We start from the raw sequence: 13,115 nt of genomic DNA, 5'->3' as shown, positions 1-13,115 counted from the left end.
GGCACAGTTCTTTGAAAGTGGAGTTGCAGATAGACAAGGTGGTGAGGAAGGAGATTAGTATACTTGCCTTCATTGGTCAGGAGTGAGTACAGGCATTTCTGGTTGCATTCCTGTGCAACCTCATGCTATAGAAAATCACACTGTAGAAGATCACTATTACCTGTGCAGTAGAAAGTTTGTGCTATCCCTATAGCTCCCACTAGTTATCAATCATGTTATAGCCAATTTGCATTGTCAAAACATGTTATACCAGAAATATCTGCATAGGAATTGAGATGTTATGTTGTGGTTACACAGGATATTGGAAAGATCACTTTTTAGAATACTGTGTACAATGCTAGCACCCACCTTTGGAAGGGTGTTGTTAAACTTGAGAGGGTGCAGAAAAGATTTACAAAGGATGTTTCTCGGACTGGAGGGTTTGATTTACAGGTCGTTCAGGTATAATGTGCATTGGCTATAACACAATTGACGAATTGCGAATGCTGTTTGGATAATGCAAATCTTTTACTGAACAGGTATAGCAATTTTCTACAGTGTGAGATTGGAGAGGCTGAGTAGGTTGGATTGGGACATTGATAGGGTGAATAGCCAAGGTCCTTTTCCTAGAGTGGGAGAGTCCAAAACTAGACAGCATAGGTTTAAGTTGAGAAGGGTAATATTTAAAAAAAGATCCTCGGGGTAACTTTTTCACAGAGAGTGGTGCATCTATGGAACGAGCCACCAGAGGAAGTAATGGAGGCAGGAACGATTACAATATTTAAAAAAACATCTGGATAGATACAGGAGTAGGAAGGGTTTAGAGGAATATGGGCCCAATAGTCTGTTGCCATGCTGTGTGCCTCTAAATCACAGTTCGATCTTATCATGTGACTTAAGTACCATAAATTAAATTAGTCCTTTTATACAAAAAAAGACAATCCTCAATACTGCATGTATACATGTTTATTCAATGTCTTAAAAGAAGATATTGATAAAGTGACATGAAATAGGAGGTTAAGATAAACCCTGCATAACCTGGTAACTATAAGTATTTGAGAAAGACAAAATACCAACAGTTCTTGATTTTACTGATTACAATAGTTTTTCCAAACACTGACATTCACCCTTTTCTGCAGGGACAAAGCAAAACAGAGCTCCTGTGGTCAAATGCCTATGGACCGTCACCACACAGTTAAAATACAGCCAAACCTTGTTACAACAACCTTCTGTTACATCAATCTTTCCCCAGGTCCCCAACTGAAGCTCCATTTCAGTTTTAATTTAAAATAAAAGTCCAAGGAATTCAATTCCTTGATGAAACAAACTTTGTTATAACATGCAGACCAGCAGATCCATCGGCACCATTTGTAATGAATTATCTTTCATTCTTTTGCCCAGTGTTAACAAACTGCACTGTGGTAATTGCTTTTACCATTCAGAGAATATCCTAGTGCCACACTCATTGCTCGGATGCAGAACTGAAAACAAAAGAAAATAAATTGGTGAAGCATTTTTTCCAGCAGTTGGTGGTGAAGGAATTAAGTCAGAACTGAAGAGCTCAAACCTTGGCAAGGTGAAGCCCCCACCCCACCCCACCCCACTGACAAAACCACCACGGGTTAGTAATAATGAGGTTCCACTGTAATAGCCCATTTATCACAATAGGCCTGAAAAGATGTTTGTTCGACAAACAGATCTTCAACCCTTTGAGCATTATTGTAACATGATGCCCCCCCCCCCCACCAAATAAAAACAGAATTCCCAAATACTCCAGTTTTTCTACAGAATACTGATTAAGAAATGTTCATCTTATGCATTAAGCATATTCCCAATTATTTATCAATATATAGTTTACAGGACAGCATTTGCCAAACCTAAAATAATCTGTCTTTCTTCTAGCTAGCCAGGAACCCAGCCTGACCAGTTTTTCCACTTTGCATCATAGTAGTCCCACTGTGATTTATTTTTTTAAAAAATTACATGATTAAAGTGACAGGCCAAATCTGCCATGCTCAATTAGGGTGCAGTTTCCATCTCCAGGAAGCCAGAGTCCCACCTTGAATGTTTAAAACAAAAACAAATTGATTTTCTTCTTGGATTCTTTGTTCCACAAGGGAGTCCATACTCAAAGGGTTTATTGTAAAGGACCATTGGGTAACAATGACAATCAATGATTGAATGTCCTGCCTGACAACTTGCCAGAGACAATCTTCCATTCAGCGTTGCATTACCTTGTGACAACTTCCAGTGTTAGGGTATCATTTCCCCTCTCAGGTCCGCCTATTTAACAGGTCAGACAAATAGTGTCAACGCACATCAGCGTAATTTGTGCTTCACTGTCAAATGGTACCTCTGTTTATTGCTGTTATTATTATACCAGAGCACTATTATGATTAACTAATATTAAATGCCTCTGCAAAAAGTGCTAAGAGTTTTCATATAAAAATTCTGTTATGGTTGTGGCACTCATGGCAGAAACAACCAAAGGAAGTCATTTAATACAGACATGACTCCATCTGTGAATGGATTACTAAACCAGCACTGGAATTCAATTGCACAAAAAGGTTACATCATGTGCGGAATGTATTTTCTAACTTCTTTTTAAGCAAATGATTTGAAATTAACATTTACAGAAAGAAGAAAAATTAAAAATAAAACATGAGAAAATGCACACACTGTTCAAAATGTATGGTAGACAGAATTTAGAAGATTAGTTTGCGGTGTAGTGTTCAGTGAAGGATTGGCCATATAGCCTGCAGTTATCTTGCCTGCAGTATTGTTGTGAGATGCCGACCCCATTCCATACGATATGAGGGACTGAGGTACCGAGGGAGCAGGTGGAAGAGCATGTGCGTATTCCTGCGATGTCACAGACCATGGGAAAGTGCCTGATCTGCTGTACGGCTGGTGTCCATTGTGGTTCGAAACAGAAGGCACACCAGAACAGTAACAGTTATCCACCGAGCAGACGAGGATTTTGCGCCCACCATAACCAACTGACTGGGAAAGTACAGACTGCTGAGGTGGTGTGCCATTGGGATAGTGAGTTGTATTGAAGACTGGACCTGTGTGGACGGGCTGTGGACCGCTCGTCAGTCCCACAATGTGTGGGGAAGAGCTGCAGGGCACAAGGGACTGTGCTGACTGGCCCTCCACGACAGACCCGCTTTGGCTCATGAACTGGCTGGAAACATTCCCAGCCGTTACTTCCAGGAAACCATTATCCACAGCAGATGTTGTGGGCATAGGGAAAGCAGTGGAGTGCTTGCGTTTTTCTCCAGCAGCATTGGAAACGTTGCAGGTGTAAGCAGGAACGCTCTGCAGAAACGGAACAGGAGTGCTTATTGTCCCTGTTGAAGTACAGCACAAAGAAAAAATGGTTACTACAATGACTGCAAAAACATGCATACAAGTAATGTTGCTCGTTATTCAGTGGCTGGTTTTACAACATTGTAACACTGTTTGTTTAAACCTGCACTTTCCCTTCAAAACCCTTTCAAAGCGAGTCACAGTTTTTTGTCCAAATTATACAAGCTCTTGCTCACATAAATTTACAATCGCAGAAATTTTGCAGGACAAGAGTTTGGACTTTGCAGGCATGTTGGGACCTTATTCTATCAAGCTCTACATTTACTGAAACCTATTGAACATCTAATGTTACTGCTCATTGGAACTTTCCAGTTTCTTCACTTGCCAGCACTTCCATTAATATTTAAGCTCTGGCTGAAAATGAAGCAAGATAGCAGTGACCAGCCGGGCTTACAATAAGCACTTGCCTGACTCAACTACATTTGGATTTGATTTCAATTTTAAATGGGGCAGGTGTGTGCAATGAGCACATGCAAACCGTAGGATCACCATTCAGCATGTGGAGATGGTGTCAGAGGAATGACGCTTTTAAAAAGTTCAGCAAGTAAAGAAACTGAATGAGGAAGTCTCTAGGATCAGAATCAAGGCACAGGCAGTTACTAAAGTATGAGTCTACCAAAAACTCATCTTGCATTTCAGTCAGATGAGCATTTCACTGTTAATAAAATCTTTACATGCAGCACTCACCATAATACCACATTGATTTCACGGGAAGAAAACCATATGACAAACTAACACCCTTTATGACACATTTTACAGCTTTTTTTTTGTGTTTGTTTGTTCCCTGTCACAATACGAACAACTTATCATTGAATACTTATCCCTACTTGCCCTAATATGCGTAATTAGGGCTGGGTCAGCATGTGGGTCAGACAAGGAAGTTGAAAAACATTAGTGAATCAGCTGGATTTTAAATTTTACAGTCTAACAACTTTTATGCTCAGGTTTCCTGGTATGATATCAGAAATTAACATGAAAATCAAATGATACAATTTGTCATGGGGAGACCTGAACTCACACCCCAGTAGGTTGTTAGCCCATTATTATGTTAACTACATCATATTGATAACAATGGGATACAAGTGAAAACATTAAAAAGGCTAATAAAAAAATACAAGCCCAAAGGATATTAATATACATACCAGCGCAAAATAGCTACCTTTAACAATGATCACAAAGTTGCTGCTTTTGCACTTGAATGGGATTGAAAAATACCCTGGTGATTGTCCCTTTTATACTTCACCTTCCTTTCAAAGACTGTAGAAGAGGGACCGTAGAAAAGGAACCGTCCTTTCATGAAGGTTCTCTTTAACTAGAGCATTTGGTCAATGCTGGTTCAATATAATTGGGTAGTGACAATGCTAATTTTGGCAGATCGTTAGTATTTAAATATAGGATTATAATATTGTATCTTCTCTTCAGTAACAATATTCACAATTAGCAAGAGCTGAGAAACTCAAATCAGAAAACTAATGAATTTCATGAGTGTACTTAAGACTTTTTTTTTGAGGCCCTATACTCTACTAAACTCAATTTGGCTTGCTTTCTTCTTTCAATGAGCCAAACTTGGATAAATGTTCCCTTACTGTTGGTTAATAATTGAATAGTGGCCATAACATGACCAAAATCAATGTAGTAAACTGGGTCAAAACCCTTCTTGGAGGAAAGGGCAGCAGAGATGACCCAGGTAATTATAGACCAGTCAGCCTTATGTCTGTTGTAGGAAAAGTTTCGGAAAGGATTATAAGAGATAGGATTTGTAATCATCTAGCAAGCAAGAATTTGATTGGAGATAGTCAACATGGTTTCATCAAGGGCAGGTCGTGTTTCACAAACCTCGTTGAGTTTTTTGAGAAGGTGACCCAAGCATGTGCATGAGCATGAGCATAGGGCAGTTGACCTGGTGTACATGGACTTCAGTAAAGCCTTTGATAAGGCTCTACATGGTAGGCCTTTGGAGAAGATGTGGAGGCATGGATTGAGGGTGATTTAGCAGTTTGGATTAGAAACTGGCTTTCTGTAAGAAGGCAGCGAGTGGTGGTTGATGGAAAAGATTCAGCCTAAAGTCCGGTTACTAGTGGTGTGCCACAAGGATCTGTTTTGGGATCACAGCTGTTTGCCAGTTTTATAAATGACTTCGACGCAGGCATAGGTGGATGGGTTAGTGAGTTTGCAGATGACATTTGTGGGGGGCACGGTGGCACAGTGGTTAGCACTGCCACCTCACTGCGCAGAGACCCGGGTTCAATTCCCACCTCAGGCGACTGACTGTGTGGAGTTTGCACATTCTCCCCCGTGTCTGCGTGGGTTTCCTCCGGGTGCTCCGGTTTCCTCCCACAGTCCAAAAACGTGCAGGTTAGGCCATGCTAAATTGCCCGTAGTGTTAGGTGAAGGGGAATGGGTCTGGGTGGGTTGCGCTTTGGCGGGTCGGTGTGGACTTGTTGGGCTGAAGGGCCTGTTTCCACACTGTAAGTAATCTAATCTAAAGTCGATGGAGTAGTGGACAGTGTGGAAGAATGTTGCAGGTTGCCTTGGATAAACTGCAGAATTGGGCTGAGAGGTGGCAAATGGAGTTCAATGCAGATAAATGTGAGGTGATTCACTTTGGGAAGAATAACAGGAAAACAAAATACTGGGTCAATGAAAAGGTTCTTGGTAGTGTGGATGTGCAGAGAGATCTTGGTGTCCATGTACATAGATCCCTGAAAGTTGCCACCCAGGTTGATAGTGCTGTTAAGAAGGCAATACATTATTTTAGGTTTTATCGGTAGAGGGATGGAGTTCCGGAGCCGTGATGTCATGCTGCAACTGTACAAAACACTAGTGCGGCCTCACTTGGAATATTGTGTACAGTTCTGGTCACCCCATTACAGGAAGGATGTGGAAGCATTGGAAAAGGTGCAGAGGAGATTTGCCAGGATGTTGCCTGGTCTGGAGGAAAGGCTGAGGGACTTGGGTCTGCTCTCATTGGAGAGAAGGCGGCTATCAGGGGATTTAATTGCGACATACAAGACGATCAGAGGATTACATAGGCGGGACAGTGAGAGTCTTTTTCCTAGGATGATGATGTCGGTTTGTATGAGGGAGCATAGTTGCAAATTGAGGGGTGATAGATTTAAGACAAGTGTCAGAGGCAGGTTCTTTACTCAAAGTGGCAAGGGAATGGAATGCTCTGCCTGCTCATGTAGTTAACTCAGCCACATTAGGGGCATTTAAACAGTCCTTGGATAAGAATATGGATGATGGAATATTGTAGGGGGATGGGCTTAGATTAGTTCACAGTTCGGTGCAACGTCGAGGGCTGAAGGGCCTGTTCTGCGCCGAATTGTTCTATGGTCTATGGAAACTACATATGAACAGTGAGTGTTCAAAAGAGAATGTAGTTTAGTAGTAGTGTATACCATTCAGGGCATCTTTAAAGAGATGGTGCAGCTCTGGAGCCGAAAGACCCAGATTCAAGACCCACCTCGAATGTGTTATAACAAAGCACGTTGATTAACAATATAGGGTCGGGGGGGGGATCCAAGATGGCGGCGACCCAGCACTGAGTCTATAGTGCTCCTCCCAAGACTTGAGTACAGTGGGTCACCCACTCCCTACCACGCTCACCAAATCATTTATAATAGTTGTGTAATTTAATTAGTTGTGTAATATTACATTTAAACAATTTAATCCTAAGTAAAAATGACTAAAGGGAAGGGAGCCCGCAGCTCTCAGCAAGCAGGAACCCCTCCTCCACCCTCTCCAGCTGCAGCAGAGGCGTCCACAGCCGCCCCGGGGGACTTATCTACAGTGACAAGCCTTGCAGAAATGATTTCCAAGCTGGATTCGAAGATCGATTCCTTTATTGCAGAATCCAGAAATCGTTGGGACTCGCTCTCGGCCGCGCTGCAGAAGCATGACCGAGAAATCCAAGAAATTAAACGCCGAGTCGGAGGGGCGGAGTTAAAGGCCGCGACCTCCGATAATCGAGGTCGTCGAAAAAATATTCGTTTGCTGGGCCTTCCCGAACGGGAAGAGGAAGGCCAGCTTACAGCATTCCTGGAGCAGTGGCTGCCACAGCTTTTAAATCTGCAAGCTGGATCAGGCCAGGTAAGGGTGGAATGGGCCTACCGGGTCGCAATACGCGGGCCCGGCTCGAACCAGCGTGCCCGCCTGGTCCTGTTTCGGCTGCAGAGCTACAAGGAGAGGCAGATACTTCTAGAAGCCTCTAGAAATCTCGGAAAAGACCCCCAAGCTATGATCTATAAAGGATCCAAGATCATGCTATTTCAGGACTTTTCCCCAGCTCTGGTTCGAAAGAGGAAGGCATTCGACCAGGCGAAGAAGCGTTTAAGGGACTTAAATATTCAGTACTCCTTACGCTACCCAGCGATGTTACGCTTTAACCATGAAGGATCCGTATATAATTTTGGATCACCAGAAAAGGCTAAGGAATTCTTGGACTCTCTTAGATAAACTGTAAGAGATAATGGATGTTGGTCTGCCTTTCCCCCCCGCTTTGGTTTATATCCCCCCACCTTTTTTTTTCTCTTACCTTACTGTTTAATATTATCATGGGGGGTGGGGAGAGCGATTTGATTTTCTCCTCCCCCTTGGGGTTGTTTTCTGTTATTATTTTATGTATTTATGAGGGATGTATATATATGTGTGTGTATATATATATAAAAGCTGGGGGGTTTGGTTAATGTTGGTGGGGGGAGGTGGTTACCTTATTCAATTTTATCTCTGTCTCTAGGAGCGGGGTTGTTTTCCCCTTGTTATTTTGTATTATTATATTTAATTATTATTTGTTGAGGTGATAATTTTATAGTTATATGTTTATATATGGTATTAACATTACCAAATATACCCACGTGTTGGTATGGGTGGGGGTAGGGTGCTCACTGTTAACTCTAGCTTTGTATTATATTTGAATTCTCCTCATTTTATTGAGGAGTGCCTGGGTCAAGGGTGGGGCATTGGTTGGGAGAGGATAGGATGGACTTTTGGAGAGGAAGTGACACCCCCTGGGAACAAGGGGGAAAATCTCCACTTAGATACGTTTTATATTTTTTTTATTTAGAAATAGTTTTTTATTGTATTGTTGTGGGTGTATTAAAGAGGTTTTATTTTTGTAAATTTTATATGTTCTACGCTCGGGATGTTCTGGATAGGGTTCCCCCTCCCGAGGGGTCTCGGATTGGCCCAGAGGATTATGGTTAATCAGTCGGTCAAGTGGTGCACCTGGAATGTCAAGGGGAGTAATTCGCCAGTCAAGAGGAAGAAAATATTATCAAATCTTAAGGAAAGAGTTGATATAGCTCTCCTACAGGAGACACACCTGTCAGATAAAGAACACTTGAAATTACGACAGGGCGGATTTGATCAGGCCTTTTTTTCTTCTTTTAGCTCAAAAAGCAGGGGAGTTGTTATTCTTGTTCGGAAGAATTTCCCTTTCAAAATCCTAAGGCAGATAAAAGACGAATCTGGACGATATATCTTGATTAAAGCCCTCATAAATGGAGAGGAATATGGGATTTTAAATTTGTACTGCCCCCCGGCACACCCCCTTAAATTTATAATGGAAGCCTTTTCAAAATTGATGGCTTTTGATGCCCGTCATATAATTATAGGGGGAGACTTTAATTGTATTATGGATCCGGAAATAGATAGGATTCCCAAGAGTACTGCAGGAGCATCTCCCAGATCTAGACAATTGATGGATCTGAACAAAGAATTAGGATTAGTAGATGTATGGAGATGTCTTCATCCACAGGGCAGAGATTTTTCTTTCTACTCTAATCCACATAAATGTCATACCAGAATTGATATGTTTTTTGCCCCCTTGATTTTTTAAAATTCCATATCATCCTGTAAAATAGGTAGTATAGCAATTTCCGACCACGCTGCTGTATATATGGAAACTAAGGCGAGGAACAATGGGACATCCCCTCGGCATTGGCGTATGGACCCCTTCCTAATGAAAGATAGTAAATTTGTAAAGTACTTCTCTCAAGAATTTAAAACTTTTTTAGAAATTAATTCAGGTACAGCTAGCAACCCGTCAATGATGTGGGAGACCATCAAAGCTTACACGCAAGGCTTGATCATCTCCTACTCAGCGACCCAGAAGAAATTAAAGGGAGAACAACAGCATCTGCTTGAAGCCCGCTTAAAAGCGGCTGAAACAGCAAACACTGATAGACCTTCTATTATTAAATTGCAAAGGATTACAGCTCTTAGGACAGCTCTAAACACTACGCTTACTCAAACGGCTATTATTTGCAAAGGAAAGGTTATATGAATATGGCAACAAACCGGGTAGATACTTAGCATTTCTTGCAAAGAAAAAAAAAGGCCCCTCAGACTATTACATCTATCAAGGAAAGTACGGGTATTTTGACTCATGATCACAAAAAGATTAATGCGATCTTTAGAGAATTTTATTCTGAGTTATATAAATCACAGGATTGTGAAGATAGGACGAAGAGGATGCAGTCATTTTTTAAAAATTTGACTTTTCCAGGCCTAACTCCGGAACAAGTATCGGTCCTAAATGCTCCTCTTACACTCCAAGAAATACTTGATGCAATTAGGCAACTTCAGAATGGTAAGGCGCCGGGCCCAGATGGTTTTCAAGCTGAATTCTATAAAGAATTTACAGAAATACTGGCTGGTCCACTTATGGACATGTATAACTATGCATATAGTCAGGGCTGTCTCCCGCCTTTCAAGTAAAATACCCACTTATTAACCTTTTATTCTCAGACAAGAGGAAAATCATTACAGATCACTGTAGAAACCCTATAATACTAAATACAATCAAGGCTTGGAATATAATGTGGCAAAATGAGGGCAATTCACATAAAACATCCCCCTATGCACCGATAGTGGGAGCATGGGGATTCCAACCAGGGTTAACAGATGCCACTTTTAAACTCTGGAGATCCGGGGGTATCTCATGGTTAGGGGATCTATTTAAAGACGGGGTCCTGATGTCTTTTGAACAGCTGCGTCAGAAATTCGGATTACCCAATGGAGACCTCTTTCGATACTTCCAAATTCGTGATTATATACAGAAGAAGACTACGTTATTAGATAGTCTTTATAAATCCGATAGAGAATGTAGTGTCCTACGACCAGTGGGGGTATCTTCCGTCAGTACTATTTATCATTTACTACATGATGAAGTATCGGGAGATATGGATAATCTGCTTAAAACATGGGATCAGGATTTGGGACTAGAAATCTCTATAGTAACGTGGAATGATATTTGGGAAAATGCTAGAAGAATTACTATCTGTAACAGAACCCAGGCTATCCAGCTGAAGATACTTCATAGGGCCCATATAGCACCGGTTCGATTGGCAAAATTTAAGGCAGGAGCATTTCCAATGTGTCCTAAATGCAAAATAGAGGTGGGCACTCTTTTACATTGCTTATGGACCTGTCATAAGATCCGTAGATATTGGACTAAAGTAGCAAGTACCCTGACAGAAATTTTAGGAACGGAAATTAAAGTGGACCCTGTATCTCTCCTCTTGGGCTTTTCGAACTTTCCCTCCCTGGACACGTACAGGAAGAGGGACTATTTTCTATTCTTTCTTTCTGTGCAAGGAAAAATATTTTGGTGAACTGGGTGGCTGAGGGCCCCCCTTTCAAATTGGCACAGACTAATTATGGAATGTATTCCCCTTGACTTCCTTACAAATATGGTGCACCGAAAGACCGAATTATTTTATAAAATATGGCAGCCCTTCTTGAATTACATAAATACAGATATTTCGGCTATCCTAACAAGGGCTTTTATTTAATTGAGACTACAGACCTGGCTGGTCCGGGGCCCCTCGGGGAGGAATCCCGCACGAATACGGGTTTTATTACATCTGATGTTAACACATTCCGAGCATGTAAGAGACTTAAATATACACTCTGGTTAGTTGTAGGTTAGATTAGTAGACAGTTGAGTTTTGTTTGGTTTTTTTTTTCTTTTTTCGGTTTTCTTTTGTGTTTTTTTTGTTAAATTTTGGCTATTGTATATTTGAGCTAATTGTATATCAATGTTTATATCTGAGAGTTTTGTTTATTTTTGTAAACTTGTAAAAATGTTAAATTTCTAATAAAAATATCTATTAAAAAAACAATATAGGGTCTCTTGTGGCACAGTGTAAGTGTCCCTATCTCTATCCAAGAGATCCAGATTCAAGACCCATGCATGTAATAATAGCTCAAAAGGTTGATTCAGGGGAAAAGGCTACAACCAAATAATAAAAGAGCCTTTGTCTACAAATATGTCTAATACTCCCGATAAACTAAGCAAATCAAAGATCGGCAACCTCTGAAACGAACAAAGTCATGAAGCCAATATTAGAAAAGAAAATGACACCAATGTCGGATAAATACTCAGAACCTGATTAAAATTATGTAAGTGCGTGAGGAAATTGCAGAAGTTTTAGCACAGTTTTACAAAGCTAAACACTAATTCATCCAACGTTCCCTTTAGATTGGCCACATTGTAATGCACCTCAGGGCAGGTGGAACTTGAAGCCAGATCTTTTGCACCACAAGAGCCCCTTTCCTTTAGGCGACAAAATTGCAAAAATCTCTCTGTTCTTTGGAAATGTTCATAAAGAAAGCAGGAAATTATAAACCTGCTAATCTAACATTTGATTTGGCGAAGTTATTGGAATCCATAATAAAGCATTTAGAAAAAAATTGAGACCATTAGAGTGTCCAGATGGAATGATAAAGGGAGCCTCATTTTAAACAAAATTAATTCAATTTTGAGGGAAAATAACTAAAAGGAGCAGACAAAAAAATGCCTACAGATATGGTTCAAATGGACTTTTAGAAGTATTCTGATCAGGTTCCACAGAAGAGGTTGTTAGTTAAAATTAAAGCTCACGACATGCAGACAGATTATTGACCTGTATTTTAAAAATCTATATAACACACAAATATATATAAATGGAGAGAGTGAAATGGGGGCGGAGGAAGATGGGGCGGAGGAAGATGGGAAAGATGAGAAGTGTGTGTGTGTGTGGGGGGGGGGATGAAGAGGCGTATACTCAATTTGGAAGGAAAACACGACTGTCCCCACAAGGATATGTGCAGCTTCAAATATTCACTAATCTTTATCCGTCACTTAAGTAACGCAATAGAAAATATTTCCAGATTTACCAAGGACACAAAAAAAATCGATGTTGGTGAGAAGTGTAGCTGGGAGTGTCAAAGTATAAGAGATATCAATAATTTAAATAAAAGCAAAATAGCAGCAGATAGATTTCAGTAAAGGTTAAGGTCGAAGTCATTCTTTCTGGATCAAAAAGAAAAGGGTTGTATTATTTTTAAGACAATGGAAAGCTAGGAACAGTTTAAAGGGTCCACTTACACAACCACTTAAATATAGAGGACAGGCTCAAAAGATAATCAAAAAGAGAGGCAGAACATAAAGAGGGGAAGGAGCTTTGTTCCAGATTTAACTTGACAACAATGTGAATTATTATTTGAGTCTTGAGAGAAATGCAATATTATCAGAATTGCAAGAGTTAGGTTTTGGGGAGATTTTAAATCTTACAAGGTGAATGGGCAAGTTGTTTGAAGTTTCAGGATTTGGAATGGGCTGGGAAGTCTTCTTCCCACTTATGAAATAAAGTGTAAAAGAACAGAATATATTCTTAAAATCAGAGCTGCCCAACTCAGGAGAAAGTGGTAGGAAACACTTCTTCACACAAACAGAACGGTGAGATGTGTGGAACTCCCTGTCTGATTTGTCCATTGCA

General features: G+C 40.7%; 1 protein-coding gene across 3 annotated transcripts in view; it reads right to left on the bottom strand.

Moving 5' to 3' along the window:
• Positions 1 to 930: 930 nt before the first annotated feature.
• LOC122561339 (E3 ubiquitin-protein ligase TRIM8) overlaps positions 931 to 13,115 on the bottom strand; it is a 101,566-nt gene continuing 89,381 nt past the window's right edge. For all 3 annotated transcript variants that reach the window (XM_043713058.2, XM_043713059.2, XM_043713057.2), the window contains one exon: positions 931 to 3,332. In XM_043713058.2, coding sequence (XP_043568993.1) covers positions 2,662 to 3,332 — 671 coding nt within the window. In that variant the 3' untranslated portion in view covers positions 931 to 2,661. The remainder of the gene's footprint in view (positions 3,333 to 13,115) is intronic.

Source organism: Chiloscyllium plagiosum, unplaced genomic scaffold (genome assembly GCF_037043375.1).
Source record: "Chiloscyllium plagiosum isolate Xiang-an unplaced genomic scaffold, Cpla_swu_hap1 HiC_scaffold_22, whole genome shotgun sequence".
NCBI lineage: Eukaryota > Metazoa > Chordata > Chondrichthyes > Orectolobiformes > Hemiscylliidae > Chiloscyllium > Chiloscyllium plagiosum.
Note: the sequence above shows the minus strand (reverse complement) of the source record. Positions and strands in the feature narration are given on the sequence as shown.